The 25,057-nt window shown below is 35.4% G+C and overlaps 1 protein-coding gene across 4 annotated transcripts in view; it reads right to left on the bottom strand.

The window, feature by feature from the left end:
- Positions 1 to 25,057, bottom strand: part of ARMC4 (armadillo repeat containing 4) — a 226,166-nt gene that overhangs the window by 36,326 nt on the left and 164,783 nt on the right. For all 4 annotated transcript variants that reach the window (XM_031939807.1, XM_031939806.1, XM_031939808.1 and 1 more), the window contains 2 exons: positions 23,596 to 23,784; positions 21,246 to 21,467 (listed from right to left, as the gene is read on the bottom strand). In XM_031939807.1, coding sequence (XP_031795667.1) covers positions 21,246 to 21,467; positions 23,596 to 23,784 — 411 coding nt within the window. The remainder of the gene's footprint in view (positions 1 to 21,245; positions 21,468 to 23,595; positions 23,785 to 25,057) is intronic.

The following is a 25,057-nucleotide window of genomic DNA, read 5'->3' as shown; positions in this document are numbered from 1 at the left end:
TATGGATACTGCCAGATCTCTTGGCTTTTTTGGAGCACCTATTGAAGCTGCCAGATGTAGCAATCTTTTCCATTAAAAAGAGCAGCATACATTTCGGCTTAACATATTTTGTTTGTGCATTTTTCACCCTTCAAAAATATCTCTCTTTTTTTTTAAAAAAAAAAAGATTCTTTCTGCACTGTTGGCTACCACTCCATTTATTTGAAATGGTCCATTTATCACTAAGAGAGCTGCAGGGCATAGCTACTGTTGAACAGCTCCAACAAACCTACAGCTCAGTGGGACAAACTTCCTTTTATAAGACGAAAAGATGCTTTAACTAAGTGGGCCAAGTGCAGCCTTATGCCAGCCCAAAGGTTTGTTATCCAAACTTTTCTGAACCTGAGGTTCTCACAAAGCACACAGTTAGCCCAAAGATAAGCTGGTCCACTCTTTCCCCCATCCCTTTTTGCTGAATCCTCCCATTCAGAATCGGACCCTCCATCCAAACTTTCCAAAGGCACCTGTGGAATAGCTCAAATTTTAGAAAAATGAAAAGGAATTCATTTTGTAATATAATTTTTGAGGACTTCAGCCCATTTTGACCCCAAGATTTTTTTTTTTGGATATGGCTGTCTATTTGGCTGTGGTACAATGGTGACTTTCTTGGTCCATGTAAGCAATCTGCTTCTAGTAAAGTGTAATACAGCAGTGAGTAAGAAGGCAGCAGTTTGAGATTCTTCAGACCAACTCAGGAAGCAAAATGTTCACACCTGACAGTTCTTTATACAACTCAGACTGTGATGATTTGTCGTTTTTACCTTTCTGTGGATTCTCTTTTACTAAACTAAACATGCAAGGAGAGGTGCTGCCCCAGTCTCTGTGAAATTTCTGAGTGTAACATGATGAATAGGCTTGTTGGTTTGTAAACAGCCCAAGTTCAGACAGATCCTATGGAGCTAACAGACTGTAGGGTATCCTTTTCTTTTCTTTTCTTTTCTTTTCTTTTTCTTTTTCTTTTTCTTTTTTTTTTTTACCATCCAGTGCCCTCTTTCTTTCTTAATTTCCAAACAGCAACTAGTTTATAGCAACTGACAAGCTTCCACTTAGTGTATGTGCCAGCCACATCTTGCACTTTCATTTTAAAACTTGGAGCCAGTTGTGACAGTTATAAAAGTTGGAATTTGTAATTTGCCAAGTTGAAAATCCAAAGGCCAATATGTAAATGCTTGGTAAGGGTATCTGCACTACAGGCTATAGAATGAAGACTATTTTTGCATAAATTTAAAATGTTTAAAGGATATCTTTTCTTAAACTCTGGTTGGTAGTGAATAGTGCACCCTGCACACATCATATTATAAGAAAAGGGGCCAAATGTTTTTCTGTTTAGATTTCAGAATGCTAAATCCACACCAGCAGTTGGCAATTGCCAGGTTTGAATACTTTCACTTAAAATTATAAATAATTACTTTCCAAATTTTGTAATTTACATCAATTTGCCTTACAAAGCTCGACTTAGGAAAGAGGTTCTTTCATAAAGAAAAATAAAGTTAGGCAAACCTGTCTGTAAAAATTTGTATTTTTAACAAATAAGCCACAGTATTCTGGAAGCAATAGATGATACAAAATGTAGCATGTGTGTTTGAAATGGCACATGATAATAAAAGCATCCCAAAACAAAGGATAGGAAATTGTAAAATTAAAGCTTTCTGTCAATTAAATCTCACATGATAAATTCTGACCAGGTAACCTGGTCTTTTTGACCATTTTAGCACATCATATCTTTTTAAATCATCATAAAATATAGATATCAACCAATTAATAAATACTTATTAAGCACTTACTATGTGCCAAGCACTGTGTTAAGTGCATACATGAAAACCTCAAAAATAGATGACTTCACCCATGTTGGTACTCTCCCCAAGGAGGCAGATCTTATCTCCTCTGCACTAAGTCAAATGTCTTTTCTAGCTTCTGCCCAGCCTCCTCAGTGTGAGCCTCTGAACTCTGGTCTTCTGCATACTTTTTCCTCTCCAATTTTTCATGGCATTGCTTTCTCCTGGTTGCTTGTCCTCCTTCCTATCTGACTACTAGTTCTCAGTCTCCTTTGTGGTATATTCATCTAGGTCATATCTACTCATTCTGAGTGTCCCTTCTAGGTCTTACTCTCTTTTTCCTTTATACAATGCCCCCCCATTATTCCCCATAGATTAAGTTATCATCTCTATGCAGATAATTACCAGATCACATAATATACCCAGCCCTATTTTCTCTTCTAAGCTCCAGATTTGTATTACCAACTCTATTTTTGACATTTTGAACTTAATGTCCCACAGGCATCTCAATATCTACAAATTCCAGACAGAACTTATTTTCCCCAAGCCATCCAAACTTCCTGTTACAGTAGAGGATACTGCCACCCCTCCAGTCAGTGAGGCTCAAAGATCTGGTCCCATCCTTGACTTGACCGGTACATTGATCCTGCAATTACAATCTATTGCCAAGTTTCACATCTCTCACATTTGTCCTCTTCTCCCCACTCACAGTCAGCATCTTCATACAGCTCCCTGTCACTTCACACTTATGGCATTGTAATAGCTTTCCCTGACTCAAGTCTCCCTCTAGTCCCTTCTCAAATGCTAAAGTGGTTTTGTAAAAGCATGGGTCTGATCAAGTAATCTGCTTCCCCCCCCCCTGACTCCAGGGGTTCTCTATTACCTCTTACATCAAATACAAAATCCTTTGTTTGGCATCTAAAGCCCTTAAAAACTCAGATACTCAGCCCTTTCTGTAGTGGCAAGGAGCTGGAAACTGAGTGGATGCCCATCAGTTGGGATATGGCTGAATAAGTTATGGTATTTGAATGTTATAGAATATTATTGTTCTATAAGTAATGATCAGCAGGATGATTTCAGAAAAGCCTGGAGAGACTTACATGAACTGATGCTAAATGAAATGGAGTAGAACCAAGAAAACATTGTTCACAGCAACAAGAAGATTATGTGATGATCAACTGTGATGGATGTGGCTCTTTTCAACAATGAGATGATTCAGGCCAAGTCCAATGGACTTATGATGGAGAAAGCCATTTGCATCCAAAGAAATGACTGTGAGGGACTGAGTGTGTATCACAACATAGTATTTTCATCTTTTTTATTTGCTTGCTTTTTGTTTTCTTTCTCATTTGTTTCCCTTTTTTGCTCTTATTTTTCTTGTGCAGCATGATGACTGTGGAAATATGTATAGAAGAATTGCACATGTTTAACATATATTGGATTACTTCTATCTAGGGCAGGGAGTAGGATGAAAGGAGGGAGAAAAAAATTTAGAACATAAGATTTTGTAAGGATGAATGTTGGAATCTATACATGTATTTTGAAAATAAAAAGCTTAAAAAAACAACAATTCAGTTACTTCCTGTTTTTCTGTTGGTCTTAATATTTTCCTCTTGTTTTTGCATTTTATGATTCATTCAAGGTCTTCTTGATGTTCCTTGAGCTCTGTCTCCTGGCTCCATTACTTTTCAATGACCACCGTTATGCTTGAAATGCTCTCCCTTCAGGCTCCTTTGGCTTTCAGACTCAGTTCAAATTTTACTTTTGGGGGGACTTTTCTCATTCCCTCATTAACTCCTCACTGTGTGTGTCTTTCCTCTGAGATTATCTTGTATTTGCACTATGTACATATCTTCTATGTACAAATATTTGTGTGTTGTCTCCCTCATTAAATTTTAAGCTCCTTGAGGTCAGGGACCAGATGAGGGGTTTTTGTTGGTGGTGGTAATTTGTTTTTGCCCTTCTTTGTAGTCTTGACTCTCAGCACAAAGTCTGATGCATATAATAAGTACTTAATAATTAGTAAATGACTGATTTTCTGATTTTGATAGGGTGATACCTGAATAACAGACACATATAAAGACCACTGCTGGATTTTACAGGAATTCGCTCCCTTGGAATAGAACCTGCTAAAACTATCACTACAGTGACTTTTGGGAAGCCAGAGTTACCCCAAAGCCACAATGAGGCATCAGAATCAGATTTCATTACAAGACAAAAATGCACATCTCTTTGTATCATCCAAAGGGAAGTAGCATGATGACATAAAAAAAGGTATTAGTACTGGTTTGGTCTGGGTTCAAATTTGACCTTGGAAGCTAACTACATGCATGACAACCACTCAACCTCTCTGGGTCTCAGTTTCCTCACCTGTAAAATGAAATTGGACTACATGATTCCATCCAGTTTTAGGTCTACCATGCTATGTAAGCAGCTCACTGTACTACAGGAACTGAATTACTTTTTGTTAGCCATTACAGATTTATATTTATTAGTTTATTCGTGTGAAATGTGGCAAACTATTTTGTAAAGTTTACCAGAAGATAGACATGTTTGAATAGAGCCCTGTATAATGCCTTGCTCTTGCTTAATAAATGCTATATTCAATGTTGATGAAGCAATAACCCTAATAGATGCTGCTGTAAAAATATAAAAAGGTAATAAATGGAGGATTGTATGACAGACTCAGCATTTCTACACTATTAGCCACAGACAAGGATTTATGAAGGAGGTATTGACCTACAAAGACTATTAATCCGGAAAACTTTCCCCCCATAATTCCCTATTTCTGTTTCTTACATTAGAATTGGCTTTACCTCACACTGAGCACAAGGGGGTGCTAATGATGAATAATTGATTTAAATTAATCTACCATATTTTTCCAGCCTCTGCTTGTAATCAGGAAAATGTTTGGTCATTTGACATCTAATTTTATAGTATCTGGTGATGATAAAAAGGAAAATGATGATGATATCCTCTGTTTAGTGTGGGTGATTGACACAGGTGGGATTCAAACTCAGTCATCTGCCTAACATGCAATGATTTTTCCATAAAAACATAGGGCTTTCCCAGGGTCAAAGAACTGACTGGTGGCAGGAGTAGGGAAAGTCATGTAGGATTACAAATCCCCAAATCAGAATTCTTTCCCCTTTGAGTCTTTATATATCACAAGTTTGCATGGAAATCAAATGGAGTCCCCTAGAAACAAACAAACATCCTTAAGGAGATATTCTTTTTTTTCTTTTTTCTCTTCGACAACAAAAACCTCTCAATTACCACCAGGATGGTAGGAAAAAAAAGAATATGTAGAGGTTAAGAAATGCCTCCTTGGTTCTTTACCAGCCAGATGACTCAGACAAGTATTTATCTCTGGGTTTGTAGATTAGCATTTTTAAAAAAAGTTAAACTTGAAGTTTAATTGGCATAGGGAACTCCCCACGAGGAAAGAATCTGCTCCATAATTTATAGTCTCAGGGGCATCAAGGTTAGGTGACTTGCCCAGGGTCACAAAGCCAGAGGTGGGACCTAAATTCAGGTCTTCTAAATGCAGAAACATGCCAAGGTTGATTTTTGTCTGGCACATAGTAGCTACTTGGTAAATGCTTGCTGAACTAAGTTGAACATAAGTTTTCAATACTTTGCTTCATTTAATCCTAACAATCATAGTATAATGTCTTTCCTAGTATCACTCGATGAGCTAGAGGATCCAAGATTTAAAGTTCAGACAATACCACAGAAAAAGATTATTATCTTACAGAAAAAGAAAATTGGGGCAACTAGGTAGCCCAGTGGATAGAGCACCAGCCCTGAAGTCAGGAGGACCTAAGTTCAAATTTGACCTCAGACACTTAATACTTCCTAGCTGTGTGACCCTGGGCAAGTCACTTAACCCCAATTGCCTTAGCAAAAAAGAAAGAAAGAAAATTAATCCCAGAGAGGGAAATGACTAGGCATATGACAAGTGAATAGATAAATAAAAAGAATTGCAACTTTAAGATACCTTCTTTAAGTCGAGACTTTTCCCACTATAACATGGAAAGTAGAAATTATGAGGATATTAAGGTTCCAAGTGGCTCAATGATTTCTCCAAGATCACAAACAAAACCAAGTGGAAAAATTAGCATTCAAAAATGTTTTCAAGCTCCTGCAATCCAATTCTTTTGCTACCATACGGACCCTGCCTTTCAATGTTAATAAATGTGGCTTTGTTACTGACCATTGTATCAAATAAATTAGTCTAATGATCCTGGAGACTTATAGTTATCCCAGCAGCAAATTTTCCAAAAAGTAAACTATGGCAATGTAATAACCAGAGAATAGCGTCTTTTCAAAATCTTTTCAAAATTCCTTGCCATAGAGGTAATAGTCTTATTGTCAATTGGTTCTTAAGTTGTCTATTAGCCCTAGACTAAAATAAAGTTCAAATAACCTTCCTGGTTATCAGTTTTAAAGAATGTATTCTAGTTCTTTAAAATTCACATATAACATATTAGTGACATTTTTGCAAGTGCTTAATCATTTCTTCAAAACATTTTATTTCATTGTGAAGCCAATTTTCAGAAGTCTACTTGATTAATTTATTTTCATTCAACTGAATGTGACTCAGAATTGGCACTAGTCATGCCATGCTTCTAAAATTCACTTGTAGCATAATTACAATATTATAATACTACATAATAAAGCACAATACTTGTATAACCATTTCTGAGGTAGCCTTCATTATCTCTTGGGGCTTCCAAGAATTAGGGCAACTATCCAGAATTATAATGTTGGCACATGTATACAGATTAAGTTAAATGCCAGGAATTTTAAATTCTATTATGGACCTAAAGTTACATTGGAAGCAATAGGAAGTCATTACTGTGGTGTATGTAGGACAGGATTGAGGAGAGACTTAGAGCAAGGGGGCTTTTGTAAATTAGGGGGTTATTGTAAAAAATCTGAACGAGAGGTGATGAGAATGTGAAATAAAGCGGGAGATGTCAATGGAGGGAAGGATTCAGATAAAAGAAATGTTTTAAAGGTAAAACCATCAAGATTTGGCAAACGATTGGATATGTGAGTTAAAGAGAGAGAGGGATGGTGAGAGAGAGGGGGAGACAAGGGAAGACAAGAGGGGAGAGAAAGGGAAGAAGGGAGGAGGACAGAGAGGAGAGAGAGACAGGAGGGGGGGGAAACAAGGAGGAGGGGAAGGAGGGAGAGGTGAAAGGAGAGGGAGAGAGAGAGAAGAATCCAGAATAATGGCAAGATAATAAAACTGAAAAAATGAAAGGATTGCTTTCTATAGAAATAGGGAAATTTGAAAGAAGAAAAGTGGAGAAATTCACTTTTAAATGAATTGAATTTTTAAAAATCGCCAAGAAATTTATTTCAAAATATCCAATGGACAACTTGAGGGCCAAAATTTGGATGAGAGACTAGGCCAAATATATACTTTGGGGAATCATTTGCATGAAAGTGATAGTTAAACCTATGGGAACTAATGAAATAACCAAGAGAGAGTGTGAGGGGGGAAGAAGAGAGGACCTCCTGGGAAAGACTCCTGAGAAATCCCTGTATTAAGGGGTTATATGGATGATGAGTCAGCAAAAGAAATCGAAAAGGAACAGACAAGAGCAAAAAAAAGTATTACAAAAACCCAGAGAGGAGATATTATTAAATAATACAGCAGATAGATAGAAAAAAAATGAGCACTGAGAGAAGATCATGAGACTTGGCAATTAACAGATCTCTGATAAATGTGTAGAAAGCAATTTCAGTTAAGGGATGAGGTCAGAAACCAGGATGCAAAGGTTGAGGAGTAAGTCATCTTAGAAAAAATAAAGGCAGTGAGGGAAGATAGTATAAAATAAAGGATCACAATTAATGAGTGACCTTGCTCCTAATTATTGAGTGACTTCATTTTGATATTGTGAAGTAATCATTTGTGTTTAAAAACTCTCCCACACAGACCTATTCTGGTGCTTCCTCACAGCATGGAGGTGACCTTGGAATGTCAAAAGCTGTGCAAAAAGATTATAAACTATCTTGTTGGAAATACTTTAAGCATGGCTGCTCCCTAGCAACTGTTGTCTGACCTCCTACCTAGCTAGAGCAAACTTTATTAGAGAGGTATTTAAGAGTATCCATACTATTAATTAGTATTAATAAGGAAACAAATGGTGGGTGCTAGAGTCAACCTTGTAATCAGGAAGATCTGCATTCAAATCCTAGCCTAGGTAAGGCTTTTAATCTCTAGATTCTGAACTCATTTTATTATGTCCTTGCTGGCATCCCTTCCCCACCTTTTACAAAGTGGGAAGTTGAGATGTAATCAGGTTAAGTGATTTATTCAGATTGCCCAATCGTGTGAAAGAACATTAATGAAGTCCTTTTCCATAAAAAAAGATGCAAAGGATAGAGCACTGGAGTTCGAGTCAGGAAAAGCTGCTTCAGATACTTATTGGCTGAATGACCCTGAGCAAATCACCTAACTTTCAGTGCCTCAGTTTCTTCATCTGCAAAAGACAGTTAATTAAAGCATCTACCTTGCAGGATTGTTGTGAGAGTCCAAAGAGATCACATTTTAGAAGCTTATATAGAATTTATATAGAATGCTATATAAAGTTAAATATTACTATTATTATTATTATTAACCTTTCAGTGCTCTAGGCAATTCTTTATTATTTATATGTGTATAGATATATAACACATATTATATATAATATATACATATACAATTATATATAATATAATATATATTGTGTTACAGACTAATTCATCTGAGTCAATGCAGAGAATTTCTACATGAGGCATTCCTTACACTGATGAAATCACAGATCCAGACCAGAAAAATTTAAAGGAGGAAAAAAGTCTTCACCCAGCCAAAGACCATCTCAGAATGGATTAACTTGGAATAGCAAACAGAAAACCAATTCACTACTGTGATTAAAGCTTTTTTCCCAAATCCACATGCTTAAAATCTTTAAATAATTTAAAACTGTAACCTAAGGAACTCAAATAACTTTTACATATTTCAGTTCTATTTTCATCATCAAAAATCATTTTTTTTGGTGTAGTGCCTGCTGCCCATGAAGGTGGTAATGATGGTGTAAGGTCGTCTACTTCTTGGGAAATTTTCTCTTGTTGGGCTGTGCCATGTCGCCCGCTTGATGTTCAGTCCAACATGGAATTATTATGCCTTGGTTGAAAAGGGGAGTCATTCAGTGCCAATGGATCATGATCCTTCCACCTCGCACTTTTCTGGCCAGGGGAAAGAATGCTGGGAAGAGGGGGAGAAGAAATGGGTAATGTGAGGTGATACAAATCTACTCTCTTCCTTTCAGTATAAGAAAGGACAGTCCAGGGACAATAATTTGATTTTGTTTTCATGGTGTCTCTGGAAGAAACGGACAATAGTAACACTAAGTGATGTTTACATAGCCTTTTACATTTTACTAGGTGCTTTATATATATATATATATATATATATATATATATATATAATCTCACTTAAATCCCCAACCACTGAATATCAAGGAAACTGGACCCAGGTTGCCAAGTTCCCTATAATAAATAACTAAGACAGTACTTTAGCCTGAGTCTTCTATCTCCAAACCCATTCTTCTCTCCATTTTGCCATCACCAGTGTTTTTATTCTCATTTTACAGAATGAGAATTTGAGTTGTGGTCAGATTAAATGATGTATTCAAGTTGTACAGCTAGTTAGAGGGGCTCTGAATGAACCCTAAATGACTTCTCTTCCTGCAAATTGTGCCATGAGAAATGATAAAATAGATGGTTTTAGAGGAAGCTCAGAAGATCTCTATGCACTGAAACAGTGAGGTGAGCAAAATCAGGGGAATAATTTTCACAATGATAAACAATATTATAGAGAAAAAGAACTTTGCAAGACTTAAGAATCTAATCAATGCACTGATAAAGCCTGGGTCCAAAAGAATGGAGCTGAAACATACCACTCACATCCTTACAGAGAGATAATGAATTTAAAACGCAGAAAGATATACATCTTCAGACATGGCTAATATGGGAATTGTTTTTGTAGAAATGTATTGAAGGGTTTTTTTAATTTGCTTAATTGGGGGGAAGGGTAATAAGAGAGGCAAATTAATTTAAAAAGTTACCAAAAAGTTTTTTTTGGTACTACCCACAAAATTCTTATAAGTTTTATAGCAAGATTTTCAATGTGTTAAATGACTGGTAAATATTTTAAACTCGGATAAACAACTTGTTTAAATATGAAATATTTTATGATCTATTCAGAAAGTCCCAAAATGTTGGTTAATGTGCCTCATTCATTCATTTGACAAGGATTTATTAAGTGCTTACTATATGCCTGTATACTAAGGTACTAAGCTATACACAAGGGACACAAAGGCAGAAACAAACAGAGCTTGCATTCTACTGGGGGAGGGGAATAACAGGAACATGGCTAAGGAATATACAGTCATTTTCAGAGGGAAGGGGCACAAGAAAGTGAGAGTTTTAGAGAAGTCTATATTTAAGCCTTCCCTTGGAGTACAGGTTTAAATGAACTAAGAATTATTAAGTGAAGGAGGTGAAGAAGGAGGGAGAGAGGAAGAAGAGGGAAAGACAGGGGAAGAAGAGGGGAGGAGGAAGAGAGGGGCAAAAGGAAAGGAGGGGAAAGAGGAGGGGAGGAAAAGGAGAGGAAGAGGAGAGGGGAAAGAAAAGGGAAAGGAGAAGGAGAGGGGAAAAAAGAAGAAAGGGGGGAAGATGGGAGGGGATCGGAGGAGGAAGGGAGGAGTTATGCTGGGGTAAACTCCTGAAGGAGATGGAAAAGGATGAGATAAAAGACACAAATAGAGTAGTTGGTTTTAATGAGGAAAAATGACATAATTTGGACTGGAACTAAGGAGAAAAAGATGAGACATTTTGTCAAGAGATTTTAAGATGTAAAGTTGGACAAAAAAATTGTAGTTCGTAGTAAATGGCCTCAATTTTCTCATTAAAAATAGTAAAAGAGAAGAAGAAAGGGGACGTGCTATATAACCTTAAGGAATTAACAAAAGTTTTAGATGAATAATCAATGTTTTTGTCATTATTGTCCAGTTGTTTCAGTCATATCTAATTCATGAACCCATTTTGGGTTTTCTTGAAGAGACACTGGAATGGTTTGCCATTCCCTTCATCAGGGAAAAATAAAAGCATTGTCTTGCTTCAATGAGGAGAGGATCTGCAAATGTAGATTAAATTGCATATGTATTACAAAGTCTTTCTTTCTTTCTTTTTAAAGTCAATTAACAATGGAATCTGACTTTGGCATAGGCCAAATATTTTTTAAGAGTATCAATAAAATATAAATTTTAAAGACAAGAAAGCAATATGGAAACAATTCATCTATATAAAAAATATCTGTGTACAAAACCAAAAACTTCTGTGGTCAAGATAATTTCAGAGAAATCAGTGATGACTAACCTTCATGATTCATTTTAATAATCAAAGTAAATGCTGCCCATAATGAATATTGCTTGTAATTAATATTGCACATCAGATTTTAAATTGATATTAATCAATGACATTAATTACTAAAATCATTTTAACTTAGAATTAATACTACACCAAGATATTACCAGACAGCTCTAATAGGAAAATATAATTCCTTAGTCAGAAGTTCTTAAGTGCCTGACCAAAAAAGTGAGTTTAAATCAGAAATGCTAAATAATCTAGCTGCATGGGACATCATTCCCTACTTCCTAAATCTCCCTGGTGGCAAGACAATAGATATCATGAGATTCTGCCAGGGGACTGAGGTTGTTCAGCAGGAATGGTGTCCCTTACAACAGGGTGTGTCGCGTTTATTAGAATGCTCTTACAACCGGAAAGTGGTTTCTGTACTGCTTGAATGAATCCAAACTAACTACAGGGTAAGTCAGCTGGATTCAGAACTGTACAAATACCTCTGTGTTGACTACAAGAATTTAGCATCAGCTAATATCATAAGGGTATGATAAAATGAAATTAGAATAAGAAGGCAATCAATGAACATTAAGTGAAACAAAGGAAAAAGCAAAAACAGTCTTTGCCCTCAACAAGTTTACATTCCAAATGGGGAAGAGAACATTTAAACAAATATATATATATATATATATATATATATACATATATATGTAAAAGAAACATAAGAATATATTAAAATGTAAAAAAGGGGTGTGTGTGTGTGTGTGTGTGTGTGTGTGTGCATGTGAGATAAAATATATGGAAGGTAACTATAGAGGGGACCAAGTTACCAAATCTTTAAATATAATGGATAGATCATTAGTGAAAATTTAAGGAAAATATTAGAAAAGATTATTTTACATCAAAGGTGGTCATTTTGGGAGCTCATTAGAGCTCAAAATATGAATGTATTTGCAAATTTAGACTCTTAATGAATGATAGAGCCATGTTGTTATTCAATCATTTCTGAATTTTTGTTGATACCATTTGGGGTTTTCTTGACAATGATATTGGGATGATTTGCCATTTTTTTTCTCCAGTTCATTTTATAGATGAGAAATTGAGGAAAACAGGATTAACTGACTTGCCTAGAGTCCCCCACATCTAGTATGTGTCTGAGGCAGATATGAACTCATAAAGATGAATTTTCCTGATTTCAAGCCCAAAATTCTATGTACTGCACCACCTTGCTACCCAGAGTGAATGCTTAAGGAATGCTATAGCAATTTGAAGCTTATCTCCAATCTCTGCAGTTTGATTGCCTCTCACAGAGCATCCTTTGATGCTACCATCAAATCCAGCATACGTAACTAGAATTTTTGCCCTGCTTGAAAATTCTTATTTTCATATTTTCAGAAGAAAATGATATTTGTATTCTATTTTCTTCCTAAAGATAGTGGTTTTCACCAAATTGTCTTGCAACAAAATATTCTTCCAGTTGTATGTATTTGTAGTTTGATCATTTAATTTCCCTCCTTCTCTTCCCCCAAATCTACCTCTTCTCCCAATTATTCTATTCCTATCACACATATCACCATTCTTCTAGTCCCCCAGGTTTTTAACCAAGGAGTTATCCTCAACATCTCACTTTTACTTGCCTCATCCCTGTATTCCACCAATTTTGTCATTTCTCTTTCTCCGACATCTTTGGCATCTGCCCCCTTCTGCCCCCTCAAACCATAACCACTCTGGTCTAGGAGTTCATCACCCTTATTTGAACAGTTACAATAGCCTCCTAATTGGTCTCTCTATACTTGGTTTCTCTCCTGTCCATCCTGTGTCTGCACAACTGCTAAATTGATATTCCCAGAGGTTGGGTCTGACTGTACCACTTTACTCCCTCTGCTCAAGAAGCTTGAAGAATTCTCCACTACCTTTGAGTTAAAATAAATCACTCTGATTAACACTGAAAGCCCGGAAGAACCTTACTCCAACCTAATTTTAGAGGCTGATTACATATTATTCCTCTCATGTCCCTCCCTCCCCCACTCTGTGTTTCTGTCAAATCAGAATCATTTGCTGTTCTTCATATGTCACATTCCATCTCTCAGCTCAAGGCCATAAGTGGGCTGTCCCCCATACATGGAATGTCCTCCCTCTCACCTTTTTCTTGGAAACTCTTGCTCTCCTCCTTAAGCATCATCTCCTTCTAGAGGTTCTTCCTATTTTCATGTCCTTTAGTTTCTGCTCACAGCACTAAGTTTTCTTTTTTTAGTTCTTTTTTTCCACACAATGTTATATTTACTTATCTGTGAATATGATGTATCTCCTTGTAGAACATAAGCTCCCTGCAATTTGGAACTATGCCCAAAAAGTTATCAAACTGTGCATACCCTTTGATCCAGCAGTGCTACTACTGGGCTTATATCCCAAAGAGATACTAAAAAAGGGAAAGGGACCTGTATGTGCCAAAATGTTTGTGGCAGCCCTGTTTGTAGTGGCCAGAAGCTGAAAATGAATGGATGGTCATCAATTGGAGAATGGTTGAGTAAATTGTGGTATATGAATGTTATGGAATATTATTGTTCTGTAAGAAATGACCAGCAGGATAAATACAGAGAGGATTGGCGAGACTTACATGAACTGATGCTAAGTGAAATGAGCAGAACCAGGAGATCATTATATACCTCAACAATGATACTGTATGAGGATGTATTCTGATGGAAGTGGATTTCTTCAAGAAAGAGAAGATCTAACTTAGTTTCAATTGATCAAGGATGGACAGAAGCAGCTACACCCAAGGAAAGAACACTAGGAAATGAATGTAAACTGCTTGCATTTTTGTTCTTCTTCCCAGGTTATTTATACCTTCTAAATCCTATTCTCCCTGAGCAACAAGAGAACTGTTCAGTTCTGCACACATATATTGTATCCAAGATCTACTGTAACCTATTTAACATATATAGGACTGCTTGCCATCTAGGGGAGAGTGTGGAGGGAGGGAGGGGAAAAATCGGAACAGAAGTGAGTGCGGGGGATAATGTTGTAAAAAATTACCCTGGCATGGGTTCTGTCAATAAAAAGTTATTTAAAAAAAAGAACATAAGCTCCCTGATAACCCAGAAAAGTTACCAAATTGTATACATCCTTTGACCCAACCATATCACTATGTCTATAGCTATACCCCCAAAGAAATCATTAAGGAAAATGACCTCTATGTCCAAAAATATTCATAGCAGCTCTTTTCATCAGAGTCTCAAATTGGAAACTAAATGGATATCCTCTCTTATAGGAGGAATGACTAAAATTGCCATATACATATGTATATGTATATATGTAATAGAATATTATTGTGCCATAAGAGATGATGAAATGGACAGTTTCAGAGCAAGCTGGGAACATTTCTATGCACTGAAACAGAGTTAGGTGAGCAGAACTAGGGGAATAATTTTTACAATGATAAACAGTATTATAGAGAAAAACAATTTTGAAACTTTAGAATTCAAATCAATGCATTGATAAAGCACAAGTCCAAAATAATGGAGATGAAACATACTACCCACACCCTTACAGAGAGATAATAAATTTAAAATGCAGAATATAAGGATGTAGTTTTGCCAGAATATGTAAATATGGATTGAGAGAATTGTTTTCTTTTTAATTTGCTTAATTGGGGGGAAGGGTAATAAGAGGAGCAAACTAATAAAAAAGTTACTTAAATATTTGTTAATATAAGCTCTGAGAAAGGAAGAAGTCTCTTTTTTTTTTTTTTTTTTTTGTTATGTATCCTTGGAGCTTAGTATTAGGCACATTTTTTTTTAACTAGAAGTAGAATTTTTGTTGTTGGATCTTACTTCAGTCTCCTCAGTGCTAGGAAGGGTACAAACAAGGCTGTCACAATTAGTATCCCAGATACAGCAGGCCCAAGTGCTCTTCTGTCTAGGACTGAATCTAATTGAGAAGAACTCTGAGCAACTTGAAGGAAAAATACAAGCCCCTGCAAAATTTCTATTTTTGTTATAGATTTGTAGCTGTGAATGTTACTGGGTTTGGGGATTTCAAAAGGTCAAGTGGATAGATGCCCTACAATTGTTAAGGATCTATGGAATTTTATTCTCCTGTAGACAGTGGGAGCTGGATGCTCCATTCTAAGGAAGCAAACCTTATTTGAATGACTATTAGCATCGTGAGATCTTCATATCAGTCTAAAGTAGGGAGGTTTTTTTAGAATTTCTTGGAATTAGGGGCTCCTTTATTTATAGTTGTCTTTTTTATATATCTCTAATTCTTCTGTATTAATGGGATGATCAAAAAATTCAAGGTGGAATCTGTATTATCAATTTAACTTCTCTGAAACTATTTCTATTTGAAAAATGACTATTAGGCATCTATTCACAGTACAATATATAAAATGTGTGCCACCTGGTGGTGGTGGGAAGGAAGAAAAATGAAAAGACCTTGTAAAAATTGATGGATGATAAAAGTATAAACATAACTTAAAAGATGAAATTCAACGTAAAATGCAATTTGCAAAATTTGATAAAGTAGGGTTTCTGAGAAAACGAATTCTTGAAATTAACCATGGGAAGAAAACAATTTGTGAACACATAAAAACTGGGGTCAAAAGTTTCAACATGACAAATTATTACAAAACTTTATAATTTTTATAGAAATAAAACTTTAAATATATATTATAACATTGCCATAAGTTTTAAGGCCATCTTTATGGTGCTAGGTTACCTCCCATTTACCTTGCATTTATTTTATGTATGTTTTCTCCTCTACTCAAATGTAAGCTCCTTCAAAATAGAGACTGTGACTTTTCTTTGTATTTCCAGTGCTCAGCTAAGTGCCAGATTATGCAAAGTAAGCATAAGCAAATGCTTATTTAATTGGTTGTTTGGGGTTTTTTTATCAGAAAAAAAGTTAAAGTTTTTTAAGATAAATTTTCTAAATAGTTTCAGTTTAGTTTCAAATATTACAATTGCTGTTAATCATGAATATGCATTGGTACTGAATGACTCTCTATATGTACATGTGCATATACATAGATGATAGAAACAGGGATGAATAGATCTATAGAAACATACATAGACAGTAACCATGCATCCCTCAATTTCTGAGAGAACAAATTCTAAGAAATGAAAGATTTTTTTAAACCAAAATTTTGGAAAAGGAACATATTTTTTCAAGATCCTGATCTTATTTCTGATTTTGAAAATCTGATTTCAGTATTACATAAAGGAAATAGAAAACTATTTGGGTTGGGTTGGATTGGGCTGTTGATACCACTCATTTCAGAGAGTACAGTACCTGTCAAGACATCTTTAAATATTCAATTATCTACATTAAAATTATTCCTTGAAGTTTTATATATCTTTGATAGGGGAAGCAACAAGGAAAACATCCCCTCATGACTAATATTGATGTGGACTTTGAAACCCATTTTCTCTCTTCCCTTATCAGGATGGAACCCATCCGTCTATTATCTCAGCCATAGCCAAGTGCCAGACTTGGTATAGAGTGCCATAAGGATGGAATTCTTTGTTATCCTTCATTCTCTTTCCCTTCAACCTAGGAGCATCTTTAAACAACCTTTGAGATCCTAATTAGCATAATTTTAGACAAGTTTGGGATGTTCTCAGAGATTCCATCTGGTTCCTCCTTGATTCCTCCCTCTGAGCTACCGAATTCCTCCCTGGTTTTCTCCCTTATCTCATAGAACCCGCCTCTGCTGCTCTGAGACTTAAAAAGTTCTGTACTCCAAAATGCAAATTGCTTATCCATTAATGATTCTGCATTGTAATTGCTAGAGCCTATGAAGCTATTTTCACAATAATAAAATAGCATCCCTTTATATTGTGATAAATGCCTGACTTGATTTTTTCAGGTTGATTGAACCAAATCTTTATTATGCTATTTTTATAATATTTTTTCTTTCTTCCTTTTTTGGAATTAATTCTCTGACACTAAATTTGAACTCAGATCCTTCTGATTCTAGGACTGGTGCTCCATCTACTGAGCCATGTAGCTGCCCCTATCTTTCTCCCGAATCTATTGCTCTCCTAAAACTGTTACATATTACCACTCCTGATGCCTTTTTACCTCTTCAATATGGAAATGTGTTTTAAATGATTATTCACATATAACCTATATCAGATTGCTGGCTGTCTTGGTGAGGGGAGAGGGAAGGGAGAAGAGGAGAAAAAAATAGAACTAAAATCTGACAAAAATGAATATTGACTGGAATGGACTTGGCTCTTTTCAACAATGATGTGATTCAAGGCAATTCTAATAGACTTGTGATGGTAAGAGCCATCTACATTCAGAGAGAGAACTGGAGACTGAATGTTTGTTTATTTGCCTTTTTCTTTCTCATTTTTCCCCTTTTGATCTGATTTTTCTTGTGAAGCATGACAAATGTGGAAATATGTTTAGAAGAAGTATATATATTTAACCTATATTGGATTACTTGCTGTCTAGGGGAGGTGGGAGAAGGGGAGAGAGAGAGAAAAATTTGGAACATGAAGTTTTGTAAGGTGAATGCTGAATGACTATGTGAATTTTCATAGCTAGACTCTACATGAATTTTCTAGAGTGGGGGGTACCTGAGACATTTTGAGATCTGCCCCCTAAAGAAGCCACTATCACAAAAAGACTGAAATTACCAAAGATTTCAGGAAGAAAAAAAATCCCTAAACCTTGAATATACACAACTACAGGAAAAAAATATGTCCTCCAGAGCTAATAAATGAATTCAGGTATCTATGAATAAATATTTCAAGATAAAAGAAAAAGATTCAACCCTTAATGAGATAGAAGACTCTGTAGATTTTAGAGAGAACATGGAATGATGACATTCAGTTCCTGACTGGTTTAAAAGAGAACTTTCTTTTAAGTTCCTTTAAGAATTATAAGAACAGAATTTATGGCCTTTGCAGCAAAAATAATGGGCAGAATAGAAAAACCCGAATCTCTAATGGCAATTCTCACCAAAGAAAGAGAAGAGAGAACAATAGATTAGGAAGGCAAATACATAGAAATGAAAGGTAATCTGTGAGAAAAGTTTAAACATCCAACTTTCAAGAACTCAAAACATTCATAGAGCATCAGAGTATCAAGGGTGGGAGGGGAGGAGATCAGATGCTATCTAATGTAGTCCATATTCCAATAAAAATCCTCTCTACAAAATTCCCAATGAGTGGTCTGAGGGGGAATTCGGAAGCTTCTGAGGCAGCCCATTCCACTTTTGGACAATGATAATTACTTGCGAGATTTTCTTTGCATCAGATCAAACTCTATCCTTTTGCAAATTCCACTCAGTATTTTACTAATTCCATTCCTATTTCTGTCCTCTGGACCCAAGCAGGACATGGCAATTCTTGAACTATCTGAGTACTTTTATCATGTCCTCTAGAAGGAGGGTAAATATTCTCCACACTAAATATTCCCAGAGAGATCTACTGCACAGTCCAGAATGATAGCAAAGAGCAGGGTAAAAGCCCTGGAACTGCCCAGAGAATAAGGAATGTATTCACTGCATGTAGGTAGCAAGTTCATACAGCATTGGACCTGAAGTCAGGAAAATCTGACTTCAATTCATGTTTCAGATACTTACTAGCTGCATGGTTCTAGGTAAGTCACTTGACATCACTGTGCCTTGAGTGTCCTCATCCGTAAAAGGGTGATAATGCAGCACTTACCCCACAGGGTTGATGTGAGAATAAAATGGAAAACATTTTGTAAACCTCAAAGCACTATATAAATGCTGGCTATGTAATAGATAGAAGCTTCAAATCACAAATCTATGAATGGGGAGAGCATGCTATGTTAAATTTCAAATAATGTGGATTCCAAAGTTGAATACATATGCATATATATATATATATATACATAGTTTAAATTGGATTATTCATACCCTCCTTCCCTCTATTAGAAGAAATAAATGAGCGATGACTGGAATGAATATACATGAACTGAGCCACAGCATTTACAACATTATAAAATTTTGGAATTAGGAATTGTTATGAGGGAACTAAAAACTGAATTCCAGAATTTAACAGCTATTTAATTTTTGAGTCTTCTTGCTAATTTAAAACAAATTTTTAAAGGGATGCTATACTTTATCTCATAGGCTGGGGAATTTTACATTTAATTACTAAAGAGACTTTCTTGACACAGAAAAGCTTCTATTTTTTGGTGACCCCTTATTATTTCAAATTTGATTATTTCATTTCTTTATCAAATTTGATGAATTTTTTTAAAAATCAAGCCACAGTTAAAAATAACTTGGTTTCGCTTTTTTTGAAACTTTGTATTCAGGTTGTTGCTTTTTTTTTTTTTTTTTTGCTTTTACCTGCAAAAAATATTTTTATCAAATTATAGACTTGTGAAAATAGACTTTTATAATGGAAAGCATCACACAACTTTGAATATTGTATTGCAGATGAGGTACTTTATTTTTTTAAATCTATACTCCTATTCCTACATAAACTAGTATAGTACCTAAACATAAAGGGGGCAGTGGGAGAAAGTCATTCTAAAAATAACATTTTTATTACAAGATTTCCTGATACCTTCTATAGACTTCATATCCAGCACAATTAAGACTTTGAATAACTATCAGTTAATGATCAAGTCCCTAGTCACCTTACAGTTTAAAAATTATATATATATATATATATATATATATATATATATAGTGTTGTCATATGCTTCTGGATTAGATTTTTGTAAAGGAGTCTCTGTTATATATGGAGACAAGTCAGTCCAAATCAGTTATAAGAGTTCTTTCAAAGAGAAAAGAAAAAACCTCTTTTCTCCCTCAGTACAAGTGATGGTGTAGTTTTTAATAGCTATTCAGCCACTATAAAGGTACTTTTCATTTTCCAAGCCATTAAAGCATCTATTCAATAGCTCTAGATGGTCTCTGATTTATAAAAATCTCAGGGCCTACATATAGTAACAGTAACCATCCCTGTCTGCAAGTTGGCTGACTAGGCTTACTCAAAATGCAAGGAAAAGCTTTATTGAAAACTAAAAATTAAGAAAGAAGATATTAAGACTTCTAGTGAGTAAAAAAAAATGAATTAAAACAACCTCAAATTAATACAAATCCTACTTTTGTTTTTGTGTTTTTTTAAATAATGGAACATAGAAAATTTCACTTTTATTTTGAATTCATTTTTAAAACATTGTGAAGTTAACTAAATTACTCGTTGTTAGTCAATGATTAATTTATTCATACCCTCCTTATTTTCCAAACTAGATCACCTTGATGTCACTTTTTTTTATTATTATAACTTTTTATTTACAAGTTATATGCATGGGTAATTTTTCAGCACTGACAATTGCAAAACCTTTTGTTCCAACTTTTCCCCTCCTTCCCCCACCCTCTTCCCCAGATGCCAAGTAGACCAATACATGTTAAATATGTTAAAGTATATGTTAAATAGAATATATATGACATCACTTCTTTTAGTTTGGAGTGTCAAATCATTGAAAATAGAACTTCAGAGGTCACGTGGGCCACCATTTGAAAGATGAGGAACCAAACATTCAAGGTAAAATTTGAACTCGAAGTCAATGGTCATTCCAATGTGTCCTACTTCTTTTGCTGGTTTTCCCTATGAGTCTGCCTTTCAATGCTAAAACAGTAAGTTGCAGATAAAGAATGAACTAAATTTACTGTGCCTTTTGTTCTTTATGCATTAAGATTTTACAGGCTTACCTTGATTTAAACAAATACAATTAAGGGGGTGATTACTCACTCTACAAAAGCATCCACCTTGGAAGGTTTTTAGGGCATTTTGCAAGCCACACCCTCTAGTGTGTTTAAAACACGACTAATTTTAGAAAAATCCTATTTACAGACAACTTTCCAGTAACACATCTGTTGTGTGAAGTAATGCATATCTGCATCTGTGAGCCAGGCGGGGACAAAACACAATGTTCAAATTACGTTTCTAAGGATAAATTTAGCTTCATCAAAGCTGGTTCCCCTTTTGCCTGAGTCTTGGGTGCTCTGTCCCTTACCTTGACCGCTCCATTTTCATGCATGGTAATACAGTTGTTAGCATCTTCTGAGAGCTGGTACAGGGCTTGCGCTGTGGCTCGGTGTACATCGGTGTCTTTGGATTTCAGATACCGGACTAAAGGTGCCACAGCTTTGTGTTCTCCAAATGCAATTCTGTTTCTGCCCCACATACAGCAACGAGAGATAGCTTCAGCTAGATGCCGTCTCAGTTTATCATTATTCTGCACAGGGATAATAGACACGTTACAACAGTGCTGCTTTAGGGCATTCTAAATCCAGCTCTAATTGCTATGACTGCTTGGAGGTACATGTCTAATATGGTCCATGGTTATGGTACTGTTATTTTTTTTAAAATCTTTTTTTAAAAAAATTGGAATACAAATTTTACAAATTTCTATTTACAAATATTAATCATTGTAAAATGAGGTTTGGGGAATAATCTTTGAACCATAGATCCTTTAGGAGAAACATGGGGAAATAATCAAGGATAATATAAGATTTGCAATAAATATTAATTGTCTAATTTAATATTGATATTTAAACTATTCATAGAATCACAGACTACCAGATCTGAAATGATTGATTGAATGATTGAATGAATGATTGACCTAGAAGCTGAAGGGAACCCAGGAAGCATCTGATCATTTTAGAGATTAGATAAACTGAAGTCCCCAGGGAAATTAGTAATAAATAATTATAGATAAGATTTAGGTGGTTCTTTAATGTTTATAAAATGCTTTGGACATATTTTCTCCTTGGAGCTACTCAAGATTACACAGGGAGTAGATATCAAGGACAGGCTTTGAACCCAGAACCTCTGACTTCCAGAATCAGTTCTTTCTACCTTACCACATTGCTTCAATTTAGAGTTCATTTAGTCCAACCTTTCATTTTTTAGATAAGGAAATTAGGGGGTAAAACCCAGAAATTAAGGGATTTGCCTAGAGTTAATGGTAGGTTCAGGACAACATTCCTGGTACTTGCCTTTTTCTTTCTTCTTATGGTCTCTTTATTTTCTTACAATATGGCTAGTTCACTGTGTTAAGGCTATTGTTAACATTTAATATTTGCATTATTTGTGGATTTCATTTGTTCAGGTTAGAATTTTATAATTCATCTCATTTTTGGAGGAGACGGAAACAGTGATTTCATTGGTATAGAGAAGAATTTCCATTGATAGGTCTTTGGGCAGATAGTTGCCTAGGGCAGTGAGAGTTAAAAGATTTAATCAGGATCTTGTCATCAGAAAAATTAGGTGACCTGAGACTTCGAGAGTTAAACGACTCTTCCAAGATTACATGTACAGTCAGGATCTGAATCCAGATGTTTTTAGCTCCAAGTCTTCACTCTTTCCATTCTACCTGAATACTTCCCAATGAATTAAATCATGTCAGTGTAAGTGCAAAGCTAAAGAGTTCTGAATTTTCAAAAGTGAAACAGACAAATAAAAGTATTCTTATTGTTTTCTAGTACATTTACGTCTGGTGATAAATTTAGTTTCTCTAATATTGTTCTAGCAAAAACTGAATGAACAAATGAATGAATGAAGAAGCATTTAAGAGCCTACTATGTGCTTTGCACAGTGCTGGGGATGATTGAAGATGATGGTGGTGATGATGATGATGGTGGTGGTGATGATGATGATGATGACAATGATGATGAAGATGCTAGCCAGAATTTATAAATCACCTTAAAGCATGCAAAGCACTTTACCGCTCTCATTTGATCCTCACAACAATAGGTAAGTGCTATTGTTATTATCATTTTATAGATGAGAAAACAGGTCGGAAACAATTATAGGACTGTCCCATAGTCCCAAAACTAGTGTCTGAGGCAGGATTTCCTGATTCACTACACCACTTGTATACCAGCTAGTTATCATAAAACAAATATCAGCTTTTTATTCCATTATTTATTGTGTGTGGCTTCAGATAAATTAATCAAAAGGAGAGTGTTGTTGTTCAGTAGGGTTTTTGTTCAGAAGTTCTACAGATATAAGTGTTCAGAGTGAAAGAAGGAAACCAGATTTAAGTACCTTCTATGCATTTTACAAATAGCATCTTTTGATCCCCACAACTTGTGAGGTAAGTGTTCTTATTATCTCCATTTTACAGTTGAGGAAACTGAGGCAAACAGAAGGTAACTGACTTGCCCAAAGTCACATAGTTCATAAGTGTCTGAGGCCAAATTTGAATTCCTGGCCTCTTTCTGACTTCACATCCAGTGCTACCTTCTTGCCTCTAAAGCAGTAGGATTCCACTTACAATACCACTCTGGATTATTTGTGTAAATGGATACCCCCATGTGACTCCATTAGAACAACACTATGTATATTAATGGATTACTTACTGTATTTGCAAGTTTGGACAACAAAGGGACAACACCATGATCTGTTATAACTGCTAAATTTTCTTGGTCCTTTGCTATATTGGTGATGGCAGCACATACACTTGCTAGGACTTCCTTGTTTTCTGATTTCAGTAAATTGACCACGAGCTCCAGGCCACCGACAAAGGAACGAACCATTTCTCCAGCATCCTAAATGAAAATGAAAATATTTTTTTTACATTGACATTAAATGACATTAAATTTTTTAAAAATAGAGATATGTCCTTTTGGGACTATATAGGGAGGGCGACAATTAGCTTTTATTTTCCTATAATTGTTATTGTTATTAATAGATCCTTATACTTCACTACCTCTGTGATCTCATTAATGTAGATACTTCCACCACAAGATTGGAATCATCTGGGCTTTTTCATTCTGTAAGATGGCGGTCCATGGCCTCTTACAAATCCCTTACAAAGAAGCTGGAATTAAAGGTCTTCCTCCACATTTTTTTTTACATTTCATGACAATTTCCTGCCACAAAACCCCATCTTTTTAACACTGATACTCAGTGATGGTATATAATTATGAGTCACAGAATACCACAATCTCCAAAGAATCAAAACTGTGGGTGATCAAAAAGACCATGAAATGCCATATTACACCAACTATGAATTATGTCCCTGAAGTTATAGATCTGTGATTTTCAGATCCTTTCCCTTTCCCAAAGACTCTCTTTGGAGACTTGGAGAACTCTCCAAGAGTTGCCTGAGGCATTAAGAAACTGAATGACTTGTTCAAAGTTCTACATATAGCTAGTGTAAGATGTAGTTTAAATCTAGGTTTTTTCAATTCTAGGTGCAGTTTTAATAGAAATTTCAAACACTAGGACAGAAGTCTGTTGCAACATTGCTGAATGTAGCCCAAACCAGATGAAAATGTCATTGGGAAATATGTAACAAGATAAATATAAATACAATAAACATAGATGAGGTTAAGATATGCTTTTCTAAGTCAATCTGTGGGCCACAGAGATCTCTATTACAGTTTAATGATGTCCCATTTCTATTGGACAGTGAGTAACATCACTGTATCATGCTTCCTCTCTTCTAAGTTAGATGATCCAGGAAATATCTAACAAGTAAAGAAGATTGTCAATCAAGTAGCAAGAATCAGTGATAAATAGACAGAGAATTGCACTTGTATCCACAAAATTTAAAACACAAATTATTAATATATAAGAACAGTTGGTCACTTACTGTGTATAATCTATAATTATAAAAATCTACATTTGAAAATGTAAAGCTCTACATGTATATCTATAAATATGAATGCTACCCCAACACTTAAAAATCCCCAACCCATTGCAAGTGAAACTTAAAGAAGTCAACCACAAGAACAGGGAAGAGAGAAGAAATATCTTATTAATGCACTTAAAGTAGCACTATTTCAAGTAAAGCAGAATCAATGTCTGTAAAATGAA

The sequence above is a fragment of the Sarcophilus harrisii genome, chromosome 5 (genome assembly GCF_902635505.1).
Source record: "Sarcophilus harrisii chromosome 5, mSarHar1.11, whole genome shotgun sequence".
Classification (NCBI taxonomy): domain Eukaryota; kingdom Metazoa; phylum Chordata; class Mammalia; order Dasyuromorphia; family Dasyuridae; genus Sarcophilus; species Sarcophilus harrisii.
The sequence above is the reverse complement of the archived record's forward strand: the minus strand, read 5'-3'. Positions and strand labels throughout refer to the sequence as shown.